The sequence below is a fragment of the Chelonoidis abingdonii genome, chromosome 1, assembly GCF_003597395.2.
Source record: "Chelonoidis abingdonii isolate Lonesome George chromosome 1, CheloAbing_2.0, whole genome shotgun sequence".
Taxonomy (NCBI): domain Eukaryota; kingdom Metazoa; phylum Chordata; order Testudines; family Testudinidae; genus Chelonoidis; species Chelonoidis abingdonii.
The window spans coordinates 184,101,926-184,123,930 of record NC_133769.1 but is presented as its reverse complement, the minus strand read 5'-3'; the positions used below and the strand labels follow the sequence as shown (position 1 = coordinate 184,123,930).

The following is a 22,005-nucleotide window of genomic DNA, read 5'->3' as shown; positions in this document are numbered from 1 at the left end:
TCTCTGTCCACAGAAGATACAGGTGCCTAAGGAACAGCTAACTGCGCAGACCCTCAACCCCAGGCACTCTGGTAGATAGGAACCGAGGCTGAGGCAAAGACAACCATAACCACCCCATTACGGGGTGAGAGAGGGAATTTTTTAATGCTTTATAAAACATTCTACACAACCAGATATCTCACAATTTTTGGCAAATCTGACACTGAATTCATTTTTTCCATCTAATCAGTATGTAATAATAAAGAAATGTACTGCTGGGATGTTTAAAGGCAACGGTATTTAAAAGTAAAGCTGATGGATAGCGGACATAATGAGTTGGACTCCTACGTGTACGAAGTGTGGAAAATATAGAAAAAGCAACAACTACGAGTACCCAGACCCAGACGGTGAGAGCCAAAAGCATGTGGAAGGTGTTGAGAGAACGCATCAGAGATCAATGGCTATAACATTATGAGAGTAGGTGGGGCAGCCTTCTTGGAACCTAAGCTGTCAAATTTTAAGATGCTGTTGTGCAGTAATGATCCATCTTTTGTAGTTTTCAAAACGTAGCAAAATGAAAACATTCCCTTGACTCCTTGAACTAGAAACAAGAATTAAAGAAAGATTAGTTTGGAAGTGACTTCTGCAAGCTAAGTGAAGTTAGGCTAACGATTAAGTCTGATCTTTACATTGGGTCAGCACTTCTCTAATTGCTGAGACGCGGCAGCTTTCCACTCGACTTCTCACAAGGGTCCTGCTCATACAACACTCAGTTGCAAAATCAGGGCCAATGTCAAGTTCTGGGGTAAATAATTCAGGTAAGATAAATGAATCAGGAGTAGTCGACTATAGCCAGGGGCGCGCCAATCGCTCTCACCGCCTGATTTCTCCCACCTACTTCAAATAATGAGAGTACACACTAGAAGAGATCCATGCGGCTCGACGCTCTGCACCGCGGAATCTATACAGTTGTCTGCACAGTCATGTGTTGATAAGAGCAGTCAAACTGACGTCAATAGGGCTACTGTGGAACCATATAATCCATAGTTCATGGCTATGAGACAATGGATGAAACTACGTCTGAGACATGATTGAATATGTGACGTATCTTCCACAGCTTAATACCTCAAGTCGAAATAGGGGACATCTCGAAACGTAGTGACGCATGGCGGACTCAGCGTGCAAGAGATCTACTCCCACCATACTGAAAAACGACTATTACCCAACAGCTTCAACACAGTAAAGCGGAAGCTGCTTACAGTTGAGATATGCCACACTACATTACATCCCGATTGCCAAGGTACCTGGTGTAAGAACTAGTGGATGTGCAGCCCAACCTTGAAAGCTATCTCGTCTGTCACCCTCTCATCATATCTGATGAAAGAAAATCAACATCTTAGGACCGATACCAAGCTCAGATGGAGATAGTACCATCAGATGTTTAAAATGCAAGAGCCCTCAGACCATCCTATCATACCCCATAACTCCAAGACAATGAACTGTATACTTACAGCCTCTGTAATCCTGAGATTGCTTGGCTACATGATCAGCAACACGTATACTCACCTGGAAAATGACGTTGGCGAGGAATAAGATCAGGCTGACTCGGAGAGAAGTTAGTCAGCTCGTGACTACAGAGAGTGTAGATTAAGGATAGACTCGCTACTGGAAAAGATACTCAAGGGGCCTGACTCCATTGAAGCCTTTAGAGCTGCTAAACAAGCTACAGCACTCTACCAGCTAAGATACATGCTAGAGCGGTAAGCATGGGACCAAAATCCATATGCCTCTGCTTCTCCAAAGAACCATCCATAAGGTTTGTTTAAATTCTCCCAACTGCAGCTGGCAACAATACATAGCAGAACTGAAGCATGAAGTACTGGAGACCATATGGGAGAAGAGAAGACTTCATAACACCAGTTGCAAAGTGCGTGACAGCACCTGTGGAACAGAAGAGCGAGCATCTCTCAGAAACTTAATACACCACTCGTACACAGTAGAAGACAGTCCGCCGGGGGCAAAGACATGGAGAGCTGGACCAGCACCTGGACCAGACAGCATCACACCGTCGTGCTAAGAATCTACTAGTCCGCAGTGCGTATGAACGCTGCTCAGCACAGATGAACCAGCGTTTAGCAGCAGGTTCACCCAAGCTGCTACACAGAAGAGACAGTGCCTGATATGAAAGACCCCTGCATACGGTGGACAGAACCGCTGTGGTAGTCCACTATACTCCCCCGCCAATAACCTGTAGCCTCTCCCAAACAGAAAGTCCTATCAGGCATACACTAGTTGCCAACTATCTGTAGACACTCCCGTGTTAGTCGGCACGTGCCTCAGGCGGTGGAAAGAATTTGGACAACACAGTGTCAATATGAGCAGTTCCTCAAGACTCCGAAGGGGTTCTCTAGACAGCCCTCTCTGTCCAGAAGAGTGCAGTGCTAGGAACAGCTAAGATACTGCGCAGAACCCTCAAACTCCCAGGCCTCTGGTAGAGGACCCGAGGCTGAGGAAGACACATACCACCCATAGGGGTGAGAAGGGAATTTTTTATGCTTTAAACATTTTACACACCAAACTACAATTTTTGCACTTGACATGATTATTTTTTCCTCTAATCAGTATGTATATAAAGAAATGTATGCTGGTGTTTAAGGCAAGGTTTTAAAAGTAAAAATGAGCTGATGGGATAGCATAATGATTGGACTCCTACTGTAGAAGTGTGGAAAATATAAAAAAGACACTACGATTACCAGACAGGGTGAGAGCAAGAAGATGTGGAAGGTGTGAGAGAAGAAGATGAGTAAATGGCTATTAACTTTGAGAGGTAGGGGGCAGCTTTTGGAAACTAAGCTGTCAATTTTAAGAGTGCTGTAGAATGCAAAACAGTATGATCCCACTTTGTAGTTCAAAAGTAGCAAAATGAAAACATTCTTGACTCCTTGAACTAGAACAAGAATTTAGAAAGATAGTTGGAAGTGATCTGCAGTAGTGAAGTTAGGCTACGATTAAAGTCCTGATCTTACCTCTTTTGTACACATTCAGACTTCTCTAATTGCTGAGACCCCACTGACTTCTACAAGGGTCATGTCATGCAAACTCAGTTGCAAAATCAGGGCCAATGTCAGTTCTGGTATATTCAGGTAAAGATTAATTATTTGAATTCAGGTAGTGACTATACCAGGGGCGGCCAACCTGAGCCTGAGAAGGTGCCAGAATTTACCAATGTGCATTGCCAAAGAGCCACAGTAATACATCAGCAGCCCCTCATCAGCTCTCCCCACCCCTCCACCCAGTGCCTCTCACCCACCAGCAGCCTGGTGGTCACCACCTTTCCCTCCCTCCCTGCACCTCCCAATGAGCTGTTTCATGGCATGCAGGAGGAAGCGTGAGGGCACAGCAGGCTCAGGGGAGGGGGTGGAGTGGGGGCAGGGCCCATGGCAGAGATTGAGCAATGAGCACCCCCGGGCACATTGGAAAGTTGGCACCTCTAGCTCCAGCCCCGGAATCGGTGCCTATACAAAGAGCCGCATATTAACTTCTGAAGAGCCACATGTGGTTCTGGAGCCACACGTTGCCACCCCGGACTATATCTTAACTGCTTGTCTTGTTCCTCCTTCCCCTGTGTACTCTTATTTTTAGAATCAGCAGACACTAAGCACATCTTCACCGAGTTAACTTGGGTGATCAGCAGCTTAGTGAGCCCAGTCCAGCTATAAGTAGCCACAGCTGATTTACTATGTTTTCATACTGAATATTCATCTGTGCATGTCTCTAGGACTTCTAGGGACATATCCCATGTTTCTTAGCACCAAAGTAAGATGAGCTATTCTCCTCCTTTCCCAGTATATTGTGGAAGAGTTTATCTGTTATACCTCTGGGCATACAAAGGGAATTGTGGGACAGCATCAGTTACAGGGCAAGCTGTACCTTGGACCTTTCACAATTCCTTTCGAATGCACCCTTAGGTGCCAGGCTTTTCTCTTTTCAATTCTCTCAAGGATGGAACCCTGCACTTCAGCCATTCTTAGACTGAATCTCTGGGCTACAGTCCCCATTTCCCAACCACGTTAATATGAAGGGCCCGGCTGCATTTTGCACCTGCCAGGGACTTCCCTCTGGGAGCCTGGGACCAGCAGCTGATTAAAAGGACTCAAAACAGATTATTCAAAACAAAAAACATATTGCGTATTGCTTTTTCACCCAAAGGAAAATATCAGAACAGAGGGTTAACAAAACAGAAGGCCTACATAGGCTGGATCTTGTCTAAAATTTATCATTTCCCTGAAACCTTGGGCAAGACTACCTTTACAGACTTATCGCACAGAGCCAGCATCTCAGGTCAATCTCCAACTCTCCTTGAGCAGCTATGCAGATCACTGAAAACTACCCTCCCTATTATTCATTAGCATTACAAACACCTTGGGAATGGAAGTTGTTCGTAACTCTGAACAAAGAACATTATGTTCTTTTTTAAAAATTATAACGGAACATTGACTTTATAGAGCTTTGACACTTTACTATGCAGAAGAAAAATGCTGCTTTTAACCATCTTAATTTAAATGAAAGAAGCAAAACAAGTTTCCTTCCCTTGTAAAAATCTTTTTTTTTTTTAAAAAACTTTCCATTTTTTTAGTAGTTCACATTTAACTCAGTACTTACTGTATTTGCTTTTTTCTGATTTGGTCTCTGCTGCTGTCTGATTGCACACTTCCAGTTCCAAATGAGATGTGTGGTTGACCAGTCAGTTCATAACTAAGGTTCTACTGTATGTACTATTTCAGTCTCTAAGAGACCCATACATGGACCTACCTAAAGACAGACGACAAAAAAAAAAAAAAAAAAAAAAAAAAAAAAAAAAAAAAAAACCACAACCCTGTTTAATGTCTTTTTAATCTTAAGCCCTCAATTTTCGGCAAACCGTCTTTGTTACTCTTCCTGGGGGCCTGGAAATAACATCTTCCCAATTAATTGCCCAGCCATCGTTCTCCTTAACTCCCTCCAAATTGTTCACTCAGAGGGGGTATTGCTTCCTGCCATTGTTTCACTTCCTGTTTGCTCTTCTCAACAGTCCCTTTTGATTCAACTCCATGGAGCGAGAAGGATCAAGCAGATAATCTGAGATAAACACAATATTCATAAAAGATACACATCCCTCATTCTCCACAGGTGGAGTCCATACCCAATGATGGGAGTGCTAGCTCAGGTTGAAAGCACAAAATATGTGTCAAAGATTTGCATGTGTTCATGGGAACTACTGAGGGACAACACCTGACTAAGAACTCAAGATAATTCTTAAAGAAGCTATGAAAGCATATCTAGAGTTAGACACACACAAGGGACAGCAGTGTACAAAAGAAAAGGGACACTTCAGATACACACTTATACTCAACACTATGCAATACAAATATTATCTGAAACAAAAGGTAACAGAGCTTTATAGAAAGAGATGGCTTAGACAGCCTATTTCTTTAGCTGTTCATTCATAAGGAATAGGAACAGCACTTGGAAGAGCCCCTATATAGAATTCACTAGGCGATAAAGTATGATTGAAGTTACCCTAAAAACCCTACAGAACTAAAGTTTCATTTCTGTTTATTCCCAAGCCACTCTGTAGCAGAAAAATATATCCCTGTTAAAACGCTTTGAGATTTTTACAGAGCTTGTGAATTAAGGCCATGATTTTCTATTTGATCCTATAACATTTTTCCTTCAGGAATACTTCTCATCTGTACTGTCTGCCTGTTACTGGCATTGTTAATTTAAGCTCCAAATTTGTGGCTATTTCCCATCTCTTCTGGATGCTCATCTTGGACCCTTTAAAATCCTAATTAAGTCAATATCCCTGATGTTTGATGCTACTAGGCCACCAAAATTTATTTCTGAACCTCTTAGACTTAGATGATATACTTATGGTTCACCCAAAGGCAAATGTGTTTTTCAAAATTGATAAAGCATGTGTTAATTTCACTATACAGCATAGTTCCATGGTAGCAGACTGGTACCAGTTTGAAGGATAAAAGCTGTGTAACTTATCTGACCATGCTGAGTGTGACTTTGCACTCTGTATGTTTATGGAAATATGCTTATAAGTGTAAATATAACATCTGGAATATGCTTTATGCTAGATATGCCATGTCACATATCCTTGCAAAGGTTATGATCTACTGAATATATTCATCCTATCTGTATGCATGTATCATTTTTACATCTGAAGTTACAAGCATTGGTTTTATGCTTGTATTTGAAGTATTTGCTGTAGGAAACACATAACAATATGTTGGCCAAACTTCACTTAAGGGGGTATTCAAGTAATTGGAATTCAAGTAACAGTGGATTTTGGGAGACACCAATCCACATCTGAACTTTCCCATTTTAAACAAACATGTAAACAACGGGGTCAACCTGCAAAAAGCTAAATCATTCATGACCCTGTGACTTGTCCAGGTGGCTACGAAGTCCATCTTGTTGCTGTGATTTTGCACAGAACAAAGGGGTTTCTGCCCACAAGAAAGAGAATATAAAAGGCCTCAGAAGCCTATTTTATTTTCAGCTGACTCAAGAGTTGGCCTCTCCATCCCAAAGAGATGCCTGAAAGAAACTGAAACAAAGGACTGTAACGATGGGGGTGTGAGTGATTGTTGAACCCAGGCCATAAACTACAAAGTTGGTCTGAAAAGGATTATACTTGAGAAAACATCTAGGGTGAGAAGTTAAAATTTGTAACTAGATCCTTAATACACTAAGTTACCCTTGTGTGTTCAGATTTATTTTATGTAGTAACTTTGTTCCGTCTGTTACTACTTGAAACTACTTAAATCCTACTTTTTATACTTAATAAAAATCACTTTTGTTTATTAATCCAGAGTAAGTAACTAATATCTGGAGGAGCAAACAGCTGGGGCATCTCTCTCTATCAGTGTTACAGAGGGCGGACAACTGTGAGAGTTTACCCTGTATAATGCTTTAAACAAACTCATTTGGAGTTTGGATTCCATTGGCAGCTGGGTGCTGGAGACAGGAGTACTTCTTAAGCTGTTTTCAGTTAAGTCTGCAGCTTTGGGGGCATGGTTCAGACCCTGGGTCTGTGTTGCAGCAGACTTGCATGTCTGGTTCAACAAGGCAGGGTTCTGGAAGGCCAAACTGGCAGAGAAAACGGGCTCTGAGGTTGTCTCAGCACATCAGGTGCCAGTCCCAAGGGGGTCTATGTGACCAAACCCATCACACTGAACATATCCCAAACTCTCTCCCTATCCCCACCCCCAACAGCCTTAAACAATTAAGGCTATCAGTGCTTCGCTATGCTTTACAGGCTTATTAGCTTTAGCCCACAAAAACATTATGATATCGTATCATACATGCCATAAACCAGATGGTCACCGAGAGAAAGCTATATGTACTATGGTGACATTTTCCCTGAGCATTTAGTTTTGCACGGTTTTCTTGTTTTATATTCATTGTAAAGATTATACAACACAATCAGTATTTTCCAATATGAGTTAATATGTTGCCTTGAGATAAAACAACAAAATATAGCACATATGCAAAAAGTCATATCCTATTCAATTTTCTTATCAGCTGTATTCTAACCCTCCCTTTCACTTCACACACACACACACCACCTTTCCCACCCTAGTTTCCTGATCACTGATATTTCCAGTTTTATTAAGCTTTATTCCCTCCAAGTAGGCCCTATTTCTCACCCTGACTTCCCAAATTCTCTCCACTCAACCGTGCCAGCATCATCCACTTTAAACTCCATTAACTCAATCATCTACTTACCTTCAGTCTGCAGCACGCACGAAGGCCTTGGCTACACTGGAGAGTTGCAGCGCTGGTGGTGGCGGCTTTACAGAGCTGCAACTTAAGGTATGGCTACATTTGAAGTGCGAGTGTGGTTGCAGCGCCAGCGTTGGGAGAGAGCTCTCCCAGTGCTGCACGTACTCCACATTCTCATGAGGTTTAGCTTGCAGCGCTGGGGGCTGTTTACACTGGTGCTTTACAGCGCTGTATCTTGCAGCACTCGGGGGTATTTTTTTCACACCCGAGCGAGAAAGTTGCAGCACTGTAAAGCACCAGTGTAGCCACGGCCTTACTCACCGTCCACACTTGCAGGGCACATACAGCACTGTATCTCCCTGGATAAAGCGCTGGCTATATTTCTCCTCTGCCTGGGGAATAATGACTGCAGCGCTGGTGATGCAGTGCTGCTCCATCAGTGGGGCCACCAAAAGCGCTGTTATTGGCCTCCAGAGGTATTCGGAGGTATCCCAGAATGCCTGCTCAGCCACTCTGCTCATCAGTTCAAACTCTACTGCCCTGGCCTCAGGTGACCTGCCCTTTAAATGCCCCAGGGAATTTAAAAAATCCCCTTCCTGTTTGCTCAGCCAGGTGCTGAGTGCAATCAGTGAGTCTTTCCAGGTGACCATGCCTCCACATGCCAAATGAGCCCCAGCATGGAGCAATGGCGAGTTGCTGGACCTCATCAGTGTTTGGGGGAGGAAGCTGTGCAGTCACAGCTGCGCTCCAGCCGTAGGTATTACGATACCTATGGGCAGATATCAAGGGCCATGCTGGAAAGGGATCATGACCGGGACGCGGTGCAGTGCAGGATTAAAGTGAAGGAGCTGTGGAGTGCCTATTGCAAAGCCCGTGAGGGAAACTGCTCTGGTGCTGCCCCCATGACTTGCTGTTTTTACAAAGAGCTGGATGCGATACTTGGGGGTGACTCCACCGCCAATCTGAGGACCATGATGGACCACTTCCAAGCAGGGGAGGGGAGTAGGTGGAGGCAGGGGAGGAGGAGAAACCGAGAGTGAGGGTACTGGGGTGGGGGGAGACACCCTGGAGTCCCAGGAGACATGCAGCCAGGAGCTCTTCTCAAGCCAGGAGGAAGGCAGCCAGTTGCAGCAGCCGATACTTGGTGAAGGACAAGCAGAGGAGTGAGTTCCTGGTAAGCGGCTTTTATTTTCAGGATGGAAATGTTTCGGGAGAGGAGAGAGGGTTAGGGCTGCATGCATGCCTGCCTGCCTAGATGTGGAATAGCCCATTGATATGGTCTATCATGTCGCGGTAATCGGCCTTGGTAATCTCTTCAAAAGTTTCAGCCAGAGCGTAGGCAATGCGCTTCCACAAGTTTACAGGGAGAGCCACCGGCGGAATCCGCATTGCTGTAGAAGACCCTCCCGCTCTTCCCAGTGGGGGTGAAATATCTTCAAGGATTAACTCCTGTGGGAAATGTTGGGAGAGTGTTCAGTGAAGGTGCCCCTCGCAGCTGTTTGCTTTCCCCAATGCACAGAAACCCCAGCACAGCCCTGAAGCAATCAGTCCCCCTTACTCACCATTTTAGAGCTCCTGTGGGTTATGTGCCCTCTCTTTGGTATGGAAAAATTATGCTAAAGTGAAGACTGTAAACTCCTTCACTGTGTGGGAATAACTGAGATATAAACAATGCTGCCTCTGTTAACTGTTGTCTTTTTTTCCTTCCACAAGCAACCTTGAGTTCTCAGCTGCCCGTGTTAACAGCAGCTCAAAGACTCCTAAACCAGCAGAAGAAGCCGTGAAAAAACAAAGACGACCTGCTGCAAACAGTTATGGATCACTCTGCCAGAGAGAACAAACAACTGCAGGACTGGAGGGAAATGGAAAGCAGGATCCACCAGAGAAATGCAGCGGCCAGGAAGAAAAGCACAAAGCAGCTGATAAGCATCCTGGTGTGCCAAGCGGATTCTGTCCGGGCGCTTGTAGCCATGCAGGCAGAGCACTACCGCGCCAGCCCGCCCCCGTCCCAAAGCTCTTTCCCTTGTGCCCCAATGTCAGCTCCAAACCCACTTCCCCAGCATCCAGGTCCTTACATCCACCAGCTGCCTCCAACACCTGTACATTCACCAACCAGCCCTGAGAACTACGACCCTTGCCCTCTACACTCAACCCCCATCACCATGAAGTATAGGCATCCTGAAGTGCAGCAGTCATTGCACAGCACTCCAGACAGGACATATTCAAACCTGTGACTGTACAGTTCACCACCACTCCCCCCTGCCCTTTTAGGTTCCCAAAATGTTGTGTGTGTGTGTCAAAGTTATTTTCTTTTCAATAAATGAATTCTTAGCTTTGAAAACAGTCTTTATTATTACAGAAAGTCAAAGATACTGTAGCCTAGGAAAGAAACAGGCACTGCAAATCAGCTTAGGAAAAACAGATTCCGACTAACATTGTAACCACTGCACTTCACTCCCGTGCAAGGCACCAAACATTACTGTTGGTTTTTTCGTCCCCTCCCACAACCCACAGCACCAAAATGGACAAGGTGCTCTGTGGGATAGCTGCCCATAATGCACCACTCCAACAGCGCTGCAAATGTGGCCACACTCCAATGCTTTCCCTACACAGCTCTATGAAGACAGCTGTAACTCCCAGTGTGGCAGACCTCCAAGTGTAGCCAAGGCAAATACCTTTCCCAGAATCTTGTCACTAAAATATCCAACCAAGGGGAGCTACATTCCTAGAAACATCCAGTAACATAGCAGCAATTTGAGTAGAAACAGAGTGCCTTCATTGTTTCAATGTGCAGTTGCATAACCTTCTCTCTTCTTGTTAGTAACACATATGGAACTGAAAATATGAACCACTTTATATTTACCATGCTAGTTCATCCAACTCCAGAGACTGCTGAATTTGATTTCTCTCTCTCTAGCAAGGAGACAAAATAAAAATCATACATCACGAATTCAGGAGAATTGGATCATCAACTATTCTTTTCCCCCCCCCCCCCCATGTCTTATACTTCCAGCTTGGGTTCCACTCCCCTGCCACCCGAGCCCACGTTTAGGACCAAGCCAGCAGACACAGATTATCTTGATTAATGCTGCAAACAGAAGAGCATTTTGCCAAGCAGCACAAATTACAGATTGAAAGACTAGGAATTCATTCCTAAACAGCTTCACACAATAAACTGAGCTAGTGGAAAACATGTGCTCAGGAGCACGTAGTTAATAAATTGTGGAAGCTGCAAAAGCTAGTGAAATACAGAAAGTGCATGTTGGTAATAACAAAGGCAACACTTTGACACCAGTTTGTAACATCGTAAAATGCTATTACACTACAGGCATTAATGCTGACACCTGAGCCACTTATGTTGTAAGAGGTAAAAGACTAAAAATACATAATAATATAAGTACTTAGTTTACACAACACTCAAGCGTTAACAAAATATTTAAGATAACACGTTTCACAGAGATATTTAAGTTGTCTGGAACATATGCACCCCATTATGCAAAGGGAGACTTCCCAAATCTTGACACTAATGCCTCCTTAAATTCCAAAGCTTTCCAATATGTTATCAGTACAGCTCCACAAAATTTTTATTTTTATATTTTGGGGGGAATTTCAAGTTATTTTGTTTTATCAGTTCTTCCAAGTAGTTACCTATGTTAACAAGGCAGCCTAGTAGCCACTCTTTATTAACGTAAGTAACTACCAAAAAGATGAGGCTTCTGATCAGCTTCCCTCTGGATTCCCTCCGTGACTTACAGCTGCAGAGGATTTGGAGAAGAGGGGAATTATCCATCTCTGAAGAGGATCAGGAACCTGTTCTCTCTCAGCAGTTAACCTAGGAGCCCGCACTCTATCCCTGAGAATTTCACTAGACCCTGGTGTGAAGATCTGAGAAACTGCTTTGTTGTGACACTGTTGAATAATGGACCGTTGAACAATGATCCAATTCTCTTTGTGAAATCTTGTGTCTCACAAATATTTTGCAAATACTTATTGGAGTGCTAAATCTTTGGTTTTGTCTTTATTCACACAAAATGTTTGGTTTTAAAAAGAAAACCCACAATGAGATAAACAAGTCAATTACCTCATTGTTAAATCCTAAGTGGAGACAAGGTACTTGCAGCATTTATTGCAAAGCAGTTAAGAGACCTCAGCACTAACACCTCCCAGGCAATCTGTGTGACCTCACCTAGTTTACCTGACACTAAAACAAGTGTTCTTGTCTCCATTGTATTTTTACGTAAGTGTCACACTTTTGTCAGTGAAGACATAGCCTTAAATTAGACCTCCTAAGTCTAGAAATTCCTCTCAAGTTAACTAAACAAAGATAAGAACATATCTTTTTCCTAGTGAAGACAGAGCCTGAAAGAGTCAGGTCAATTTTCTAGGTAGTAAAGGATATCTGAAGTAAACAGAAGGTGAAGAGAGACTACTACAATTGGGGCTTGTCTACACTATGGAGTTTTTAAGCAACAAGGCTGTGTCGCTAAAAGTCAGCGAGTGTTAACGCTCTTTTGCGGTATTTTGTCAGCAAAGGTGCTGACAAAATACTTCCAGCCTCGCAAGCAGCACAAGCTTTGTTGGCAGAAGAGAGCTCCTGCTGACAAGGCCGTGTTCACACTGCCGCTTGCGTCGGCAAAACTTGTGTTTTTCGCGCACACACTATTGCAGCCCCTCTTCATCTCCACAGTGAGCTGAGACAAAATTTAGTTTTCCTGAACTTGCCTAGGCTGGCTCAAAACACACACATGCACACAGTGCACAGTAGTATTTTAAAGTCCTATTTAGCGAATATTTCCATTTTCCAAATTTTAAACTGATTTTCCTAAAGTCACACATTACTTTGAGAAATCTCATCATCAGATTAAAGTAATTAAAGAGAGACTATTTTTGTTAGAGCAAGCTTAGCTCACTTTGCTCAGTGGTCTCCAAGACCTTCTTTCATAATAATGACAAAACTAAGCTCTGGTGCTACAGCACAACCTGCTAGAAAAACAGAACAAGATATTCCAGGGTAGATATTTTCAAAAGAGCCACAATTTTACAGTTTTAAAGTTGGTCTCTTGCAAGAAGTTCCCAGCAGCTCAAGAATTCAGCCAGTGCACTAACTGATGCTGCAGTTCTGACTGAAGCCACCTCTAGAAGACTAGCTTTGGACTGCTGAGTGACCAGACAGCAAGTGTGAAAAGTCAAGACAGGGGGTTGGGGGGTGGTAGGAGCCTATATAAGAAAAAGACTCCAAAATCGGGACATCTGGTCTCCCTACTGCTGTTCCAGCTACCACCAGAGGATGTTGTTCTGCTTTCTGTGTCCTGCAAAGCAAGTCTCTGATCCCCTTCCTGTGCTGAACAGCCCCAGGGCAAGGAGAGAAAGCAGAGAGCTAGCTTGGAGGCAACTCCTAACCATAGTCTCCCTCCCAGCACTAAGTGGGGATAAAAGAAAAAAAAAATTGTTCCACCCCAGCTTGACTATTGTTTCCTAGAACTGGCCTGGGGCAACAGTAAAGGGGTGGGAAAGGGCAGGCAGAAGCCAGGAGCTCCTGGACAGAGGAGGAACTGAGCAGGAGGCAGAGGAGAGGAAGAGACAGTATCCATGTATGGGAGTGGGCACGAGTAATATACCCATCTGAAGTAGAAAGAGTGAGGCATCCAAAGGCCATTAGAGGGAGGAGACTGCAGAGGTGTGACGTTATTGATATAAACTGGGACCATATGGAACATGGGCTGCAACCAAGGTCCTGTAGCGGCACCAGACCTTATGTAAAGGGGGTCATATAAGGCGTCTAAGACCAGGTTACGGGTTACTGGTTATGATTATGCTATCTGTATCATTTTGTAGTTGAAGTTATGAATATTGGCTGTATACTGTCTGTACTTCAAATTGGTGCTGTGTTACTGGGAAAGAACCCAGACAAGTGGGTGTTAGCTCTGCTTAGCCTGCTTGATGGCCCATTAAGGACCATCAGCTACACAACTGACCCATTAAGAGGAGACAGATATGCCTTGTGACTCAGCAGGGTGTGCAGAAACTGGTCCATGTGACTGCAGACTCCATTGGCTGTAACTTCCACAGTAAGAACAAAGACATGTTCTTACACCTGGAAAAGCCTATATAAGGCTGATGCTCATCTCCATCTTGTCTTCAGTCCAGCTTCTTACTTCTGGAGGGACTTTGCTACAAACTGAAGCTCTGCACAAAGGACTGAATGACCCATCCCAGCAGGGAGGTTCCAGAGACTTGATTTAAACCTGCAGTTTACTCCATCACTGCTACAAGCCTGAACTAAGAACTTTGCCATTACTGTATGTAATTGATTCCATTTAACCAATTCTAGCTCTCATCTCTATCTTTTTCCTTTTATGAATAAACTTGTAGGGTTTAGATTCTAAAGGATTGGCAACAGCGTGATTTGTGGCTAAGATCTAATGTGTATATTAACCTGGGTCTGGGGCTTGATCCTTTGGGATCAAGAGAACCTCTTTCTTTTACTGGGGTGTTGGTTTTCATAACCATTCATTCCCAGGATGGTTGGCACTGGTGGTGATACTGGGAGACTGGAGTGTCTAAGGAAATTGCTTGTGTGACTTGTGGTTGGCCAGTGGGGTGAAACCAAAGTCATTTTTGTCTGGCTAGTTTGGTTTGCCTTGCCTTAGAGGTGGAAAAACCCCAGCCTTGGGTTCTGACTGCCCTGTTTGAGCAATTGGTCCTGAATTGGCACTCTCAGTTGGGTCCCGCCAGAACCACATCACCACAAGAGGACAGGCACAGAGGCAACAATACAGAGAAGGAGAAGGGCCCCAGCTATCAAGCACAGATAAAAAGATAGAAGCCCCACAATTTGTACACTTTTTTGCATATCCAAATGAGTTTTCTGAAGCATTAACACACAAAAAGGCCCAATTTCTGTGTTAGAGAGAAAGATCAGAGAAAAAGCAGTGAGTTTCAAAAGAAATTTCGTGATCACCGGTAGAAGTTGGAATGTAGATATTATTCATGTTTTTGCTACTGTCATAGTCATGTTAGATAATATTTTGACAAATTCCTGAATTCTGACTACAGTAAAGCTTCTACCATTACCTATCACTGAGAGTGAATTACAGCTTTTAGCATAGACATGTCCTGTATGCCAGCCTTACCAATTTCTATGGCATAAATTCAGATGTGAACAAAATGGGAGAGACAGTCAACACCCAGGATAAGAGAACCTAAGGCCAACATGACCTGAAGAGCTTAGAGCAGTTGGGGGAAGGGAATTAGGTACTTATCAGTGTGAAGTCTTTCTGCCAGGGAGAGGTAACAAAATAACTCTAAAAGAAGGAGACTTAACCCAAGCAGCTACTGAACCCACTGAATTAAAGCTGGTTTATTTTCCTTTTGCTTCCTCAGACCAACATAATATGTTTTCAAGAATCTAAGCACTATACTTGCCAGATGGTGGTACAAGAAAAGGTTTGGGAGGGGAGGTTTGCATAAAGTCTGTGTGTTAACTGAACCAAAGCATCTCAACTGCTTTAGATTAAAAACTATTTTTGATAGATTTGCTTTCTGTTCAATATTTACAGTATTGCCAACTATTACAATTTAAAGCATGAGTTTCACAATATTTGATATTTTCTCTCCTTAAGAGTCCTAGCTGCTGGAATCCGAAGACTGGATAACAACCTCCACATTTTTGTTTAAAAAAAAAAAAAGAAAATCACACTCCTACTTTAAGATATATTGGTGATGTACAAACATATAGGGTTGCCAAACTATTTGATCTTTTATTTTTAATTTTCACTCCCAGTCACTCTCTTCTGTTTAGCAAGTTTCGAGCCAATTCCACTTCAAGGTTGTCAATCTAGCACAATGCTGCAATGTTTCAGTTGCAAACATTTTTAAGAGTGTTTATATTTAAAAGTCCAATTTTACCCAGTATCTCTAACACTTAACAGTTGATGATTTGAATTTACTCCAAGGAAAGCTTAAAATTTTTCAGCTAGTTGATTGTAAATAACTGCTCAAAACATCTTCCATCAAGTGGCTAAATGAATTCACAAATAAATCCAACAGTTATTTTTTATGTTGAGGACCAAATCCAAGAATTATTTCAATACTGAGTGAGGACAGCCAGCCAAGTTCAGGAAATATTCCACTAGAAATTAAATCTCCACCATGGTCCACTGGTTAGGACACCAGATTGAACCTCTTGAGACCTGGGTTCTATTCCTTCTAGATGTTTTAATGGAAACTGATATTAGCTAATAGCTGCAAAATTCCTCCCAAACCTGAATTGTTTAATCACGTAACAATAATCTAGGACACCTATACTATGATTTTTGAAAAGCAAAGATTTAAGAAGAAATCAGATTTTATGACAAGGAAATAAGTATGGTTAAATGTGTAGTAATCTGATCAGCTTCATCCTTACTGCAATGGAAAGCCTTCTAGATACAAGAGTGAAACTCTCTAGGTGCTGTCAGTTTCAAAGGGAAAGTGACAGGGCAGCAATTTAACCCTCATCCTCCTCAGCAGTAGTATTTCATGCCTCTGCAATTCACAGCTTTCTGGAACTGCACAGTGATTTTTACAATAATTTAGATCATTTTATTCCAAGTAGTCAGGCAGCAACAAGTAAATCAAATGAGATTCTTTTGTTTCCTCATCTCATAAGAGAACTGCAGAGACAGAGGAAAGAACTGAAAGCGACTGTGCCAGAAGGAATTTGTCTACACAGAAGTCTCCCCTCTAGCAACAGTTAGGAAGGAAGTTGGGCTCCCCCACACCCTATGCCCTTATTCTGTTTCCCTCATTTGTACCATTTTAACACCACTTCTCTTCTGCATGTTTCCAGGGCTTGCAAAAACAGAAACTGCAAATGGGGAAGACACCAAAAACTCAAGTGCAGATATTAACATAGGATGGCCTTACAGCTCTGCTGCTAAATTAGACAAGTACCAAGCCTTAAAATAACTCCAATCTCCTCCTGCTATGATCCACTTTAACACATACTCCATATCAGCAAAACTTTTGGATTAAGATATTATCTATTTTATACATATACTCAGGTATTTGTAGATGAATTTATTTCTGCTTCTAGTTAACTCACTGTCTTATTTTGCTTCATTCTTAAAATATTTATCTGTGTTGGGACCATCTTGTTTTAAGCCTGCTGCCAGGGAACACACATTGCCACAGTAATTTTGTAGCAAGTTACCATTAATCTGACCAGAATGTAACAACATACCAGGGCTCATAGGAGGCCCATGTTTCATGGACAAGCCAGGTACATTGCTAAATAAACTTCAGTGTCAATCTGAAACTGGCACACAGTGGCAAATTCATAGTGTTTGAAGACTATGGCTATACTGCTAGGACAAAAGTAGACATGTTATTCCCTACAATACACAGTAAAACAGTGAATGCAGTCAGATTTCTAGCACTGTTAATGATAAAGAATCACCTGCCAATCTGTGCCTTCTAAATAGCATTGCCACCTCAGGCTCTGTTCTAGGAATTAGAAATTTTACGTCATGGCATGCATGATACATACTTACCTAAAACTAACTTTTGGTTTTAAGCTCAAGAGTGGCTTAAAAGACTGTTGTCCTTGTGCAGTGTGTATTCTTTACCTCAGTAACAAGCTCTCAAGGCAAAAAACAGTTAAACCAATGAAAACATCCTGGACTCGGCGACTTACTTACGCAGGAGGTGGACCGATGAACAGTCTGAGTGATGCAATTTGCGTATTTTGCAGGGTGTATGTACATACATTGCCACAACCTGCTGCAAGCCCCCATACAGCCATTCAAGGTCGCACAGTAAGTGACCCTTTCATTCAATTAGAAAGAGATTAAACCAGAGACAGGCAGGCAAGTATGCAACTCACTCACAATAGCACAAGGACTGTGTCACAACGAGGGGTGGGGCCAATGACTTAGCAGCAGTAAGGTATTGAAATACAAGTCAACTTTAAAAGCAGCTATAGGAGAGAGCCAGAAACCCCGCCCCCCTCCTCGCTGCACTGAATGACACTTGCAAGGCACGTCTGAGAGCAGTACTGAAAATGCCTGCAGCAGCCCACAGCTACTTGTGTATTCGCCTCTCATCCGGCGATATAAACAAAAAGTTTCTTTACCAACGTCGCAAACCAACAACACGGTAGATTATGAAAAGAGAAAGAATGGTGAATACGCAGGTTACTAGTCACCACCAGGATTCACCTGTTCTCTGGCGTTTCCCACTGGAGAGAGAAAAACTGCTACCACGTCAGTTTCACTTTCTTGTAGGAGCTGCCGGGTTTGGGGGCCCAGGCGGGTGGTCTCACCGCTACGTTTTTAATGGTGATGTCTGGCAACACGGACCAAGAACAGCCCCGCCCACGCAAGGGCGAATGGCGCATTGCCCCAGCCCCCGGCCAGGGGGAGCGCGGGGGCGGCGACTCAGGCCGTGCCCTGCCGACAGGGGCCAAGCGGGGTCACTAACGTTGCTGGGGGAGGGAGGCAGAGGAGCCCCTCAGTGCCCGGGGACCCAGCGCCCCACACCCGAGCACCGACTCCCAGCAGAGATGAGACCCCCGCACCCCCCCCCGGGCGGGGGCCCGGCCTGACCGTGGGGAGGCGGCTGAGGGCCGGGAGGCGCCGCCCCCGAGCTGCCTCCGGCTCCCTGGGCTGCGGGCTGGTGCGACCCCTGGGCGCGGGGCTGTGGTACCTGCGCTGGAAGTCGGGCGCGAAGGGGGTCAGGTAGGGGTCCCGCGCCAGCAGCCGCGGCAGCTCCGGCACCGACACGCCCCGCGCGACAGCGGCGGCCATTTTACCCACGGCGGCAGCAGCCGGGTGGCTTGGCCCGGCCTATATACACCGGAGGGGGGGGGGGGGGCACAGACACCTCGGCCCCGCCCCTGGCTGGGGGGCAAGGCCTGGACACCAGCTCCCTGCACGGCCCCGCCCCTGGCGCGCCCGACCCCGCCGCGGTGCCACCCAGGGGCCCCCGCCCCCAGCCGTGTAAGGGGAGAAAATGCTGCTTCATGAGCCTGGGCGCGATCAGCGCCAGGCCCCGGCGCCAGGGAGTTTCCTTCTAACCCCCCATGGCCAAAGGGCGGCGGCACCTGGCCCCTTCCTGTCTGAACCCCCCACCCTGTGTGTCCTTCACGTGGTCAGAGCTGAACGTCTGAGCTCCCTATTGTGGACGCAGGAGCCCCCAGCTCCACTCAGAGACGCTTATTACATAGTCAATTAGGGTTACAACCCTTGCCACGCCCCTTCCCTGAGGCCTTGCCCCTCCTTCTGTGACTGGCTCTCCCCCCTCCTCACTCACTTTCACTGGGCTGGGGCGGGTGTGACTCAGGGCTCTAACTGGCGGTGCAGGCTTCAATGTGGGGCCAGAAATAATAGGTCCAGGGTGTGGGAGGGGGCTTTGGGCTGGGGCAAGGGATTGGGGTGCATGACAGGGTGAGGGCTCTGGCTGGGGTGCAGGCTCTGGAGTGGGACTGAGGGATTTGGAATGGGGGAAGGGGCTTTGGGTTGAGGCAGGGGATTGGGGTGCAGGAGGGGGTATAAGCTCTGGGCTGGGGGGGGGTGCAGACTCTGAGATGGGGCAAGGGATGAGGGGTTTCAGATGCAAGATGAGACTGGCTAGGGTGGAGGGGCCAAGCTCCTATTGACTGTGCTTCCCGGCCAATGGGAGTGCAGAGCCAGTGCTCAAGGTAAGGGCAGCACACACTGAGCCCTGTGCACTCCCCAACCCAAGACCCAGACCAGCTGGCCACTTCTGGGGCACAGTATGGTGCTAGGACAGTTAGAGACTAGCCTTTCTTAGACCTGCAGCAGCACTGACTGGACTTTTAACAGGCTGGTCAACAGTGCTGACCACAGCTGGCAGGGTTTCTTTTTGACTAGGCAGTCTGGTTGAAAACTGGACACATTGTCACCCTAAGTGAAATACTTAGAATCATAGAATAACAGGGTTGGAAGGGACCTCAAAGCAGGACCAATCCCCAGACAGATTTTTGCCCAAGATCCCTAAATGGTCCCTCAAGAATTAAACTCACAACCCTGGGTTTAGCAGGCCAGTGCTCAAAACACTGAGCTATCCCCCACCCTGCGCACTGCCCCATCTACAGGCACCACCCCTGCAGCTCCCATTGGCTGTGGTTCCCGGCCAATGGGAGCTGTGGGGACGGTGCTTGGGGCAGGGCAGTGTGCAAAGCCCCCTGGCTGCCTCTATGGATAGGAGCTGGGAGAGGGATATGCCACTGCTTCTGGGAGTAGCATGGAGCTGGGCAAGCCCCCAACCCTGCTCCCTGGCTGCAGCAGGCAAGCTCTAGCCCCTGGGAGCGCATGGGCTGGATTAAAACATCTGGAGGGCTGGATGCAGCCCCCACGCCATAGTTTATCTACCCCTGCTCTAGTCCCTTCACTGGGTTACTCTAAACACTTACAGCATCTGATGAATAAGAAAAGGTTGCTTTACTAGGACTTCCAGAAATAAACACTGCAGTTAGTTACCCTAGGCACACAAAAGATGATAAACACAACCTATGCCCCTCCCCACACACACACACACACACACACACACACACACAAAATAAGTTGCTTTCCAACCATCTTTCTGCCCTTCAGTCCCAGTTCTTAGGTGCCTGGATCCTCCACAGCCCGCTCTCCAGCAGCTGCCTCCAGCTTACTGCCAGGGTTGCCAGGAAAACTGTCCAAAAGCAAGCTTGATTGGTCCAAAACCACACAAAAACTGCAAAACAGTAGTGACTAGTGGGGGGTGCAGCAGCACAGCCTCAGCCTCCCTCCAGAGCCCTAGTCCCTTGGCAGTACTTCCCATTTGTGCATTGAAAGGATTATGGAGCTCTGCTGGATGGTTGTGCACTGGGGGGTTAACAGTGCCCAGTAAGGAGAGAGCAGGTTCATTACTGTACTTTATCCAAGCTGGGCCAGAAACAGGATAGATGTAGCCTCCTCTTCGTCAACAACATGTCTGTTTAGCTACGCTGACTGTTTTCCATGACTCATCAGAGGAAAAAATGAACTTATCTTTTTTATGGGATACAGCTATCATCCTCTCAATGTCCCAAGAATCAGGAGATTGCACAAATATAGTACCTACAGCAGCAGATACATATGCTTTAATTTTTGGAGGAATGGAATAGAATCTATGATATACACAAAAATATCTATAATATCCAGGCCTGGCAGAGCAGAGATTTTATTTTCTACATCAGGGATCAGCAGCCTTTGGCACGCGACCTATCAGGGAATTCTCCTGGTAGGCCAGTACAGTTTGTTTACCTGCAGCGTGCGCGGGTTCAGCCGAGGGATGTGATGGCCGCCGCCACTTCCCGCAGCCCCCATTGGCCTGGAACGGCGAACCGTGGCCAGTGGGAGCTGCAATCGGCTGAACCTTCAGATGCTGCAGATAAACATATTGTCCCGGCCCACCATCAGATTTCCCTGACAGGGCACGTACCATAGGTTGCCGATTCCTGTTCTACATGATTCACTATTTATGCAGGCTCTTTTCCGTTTAGGATTATGAGGAGTCTTTGATTTTTAGATTTTATATGATTCTCAAGTCAGCCTATGTATCGATGGGCCCAGTGTCTTTATTAGACTAGAGATTTTATTAATATAATATATCTCTACCTTGTCTTCCTACTTCAGGATAATACTGTAACACTCTGTGCAGCGTGTATTCCACTGTAAATGTGTCTCCACCATTCTCAGTGTACTGTCCACAGTAAAGACCTTAAAGAACAGAGATTCCACTATATTATCAAGGGCCAAGATCTTGCTTTCCACCAGGGCTTGCACTTCATCTGTGTTCTGGTTTAAAGCTTCCAGCAGTTCCTATTGCAGAGGTCACAGGCTTCTGAAGCATGGGGAGGAAAGCAACTCCTGTAGTCATTGCATGCAGTAGAGCGGGAAACAGAAGCTTCATTTTTTAGGACTTTTCCCTTTGTTTTTCCCCATTCTCAGACAGCTCAAGCAGTTCGCATAACCATTATCAGCTGTCTATAAAAAATCAGAGAGCTTCATAAATCAGCAATTTGTAAGTGAACACTGAAGATCTAGCTGTGAGTCTTCAGGCCCTGAACATCAGGAACCAGCTCCAAGCTCCAGACTTCTAACATCACTCACTCATGCCCATCACCCCAATCGGGGTATGGGCCGCCAACCACAGATCTCCAGAGTCCTCTATCCTGGGCCATTCGCTCTAGCTGGTTCCAGGTATAGCCCATTTTTTTGCTATCAACCTGAAGGTCGC

The 22,005-nt window shown here is 45.3% G+C and overlaps 1 protein-coding gene across 2 annotated transcripts in view; it reads right to left on the bottom strand.

Annotated features, from left to right (window-relative positions):
• GBE1 (1,4-alpha-glucan branching enzyme 1) overlaps nucleotides 1–18,578 on the bottom strand; it is a 330,020-nt gene extending 311,442 nt beyond the window's left edge. The window contains exon 1 of one of the 2 annotated variants that reach the window (XM_075073100.1): nucleotides 18,445–18,578. In XM_075073100.1, the coding sequence (XP_074929201.1) occupies nucleotides 18,445–18,545 (101 nt within the window). In that variant the 5' untranslated portion in view covers nucleotides 18,546–18,578. Of the gene's footprint in view, nucleotides 1–17,957; nucleotides 18,075–18,444 lie in introns of those variants that run through there. The other variant, XM_032778566.2, reaches the window with a different exon arrangement.
• Between the last annotated feature and the right edge of the window lie 3,427 nt (nucleotides 18,579–22,005).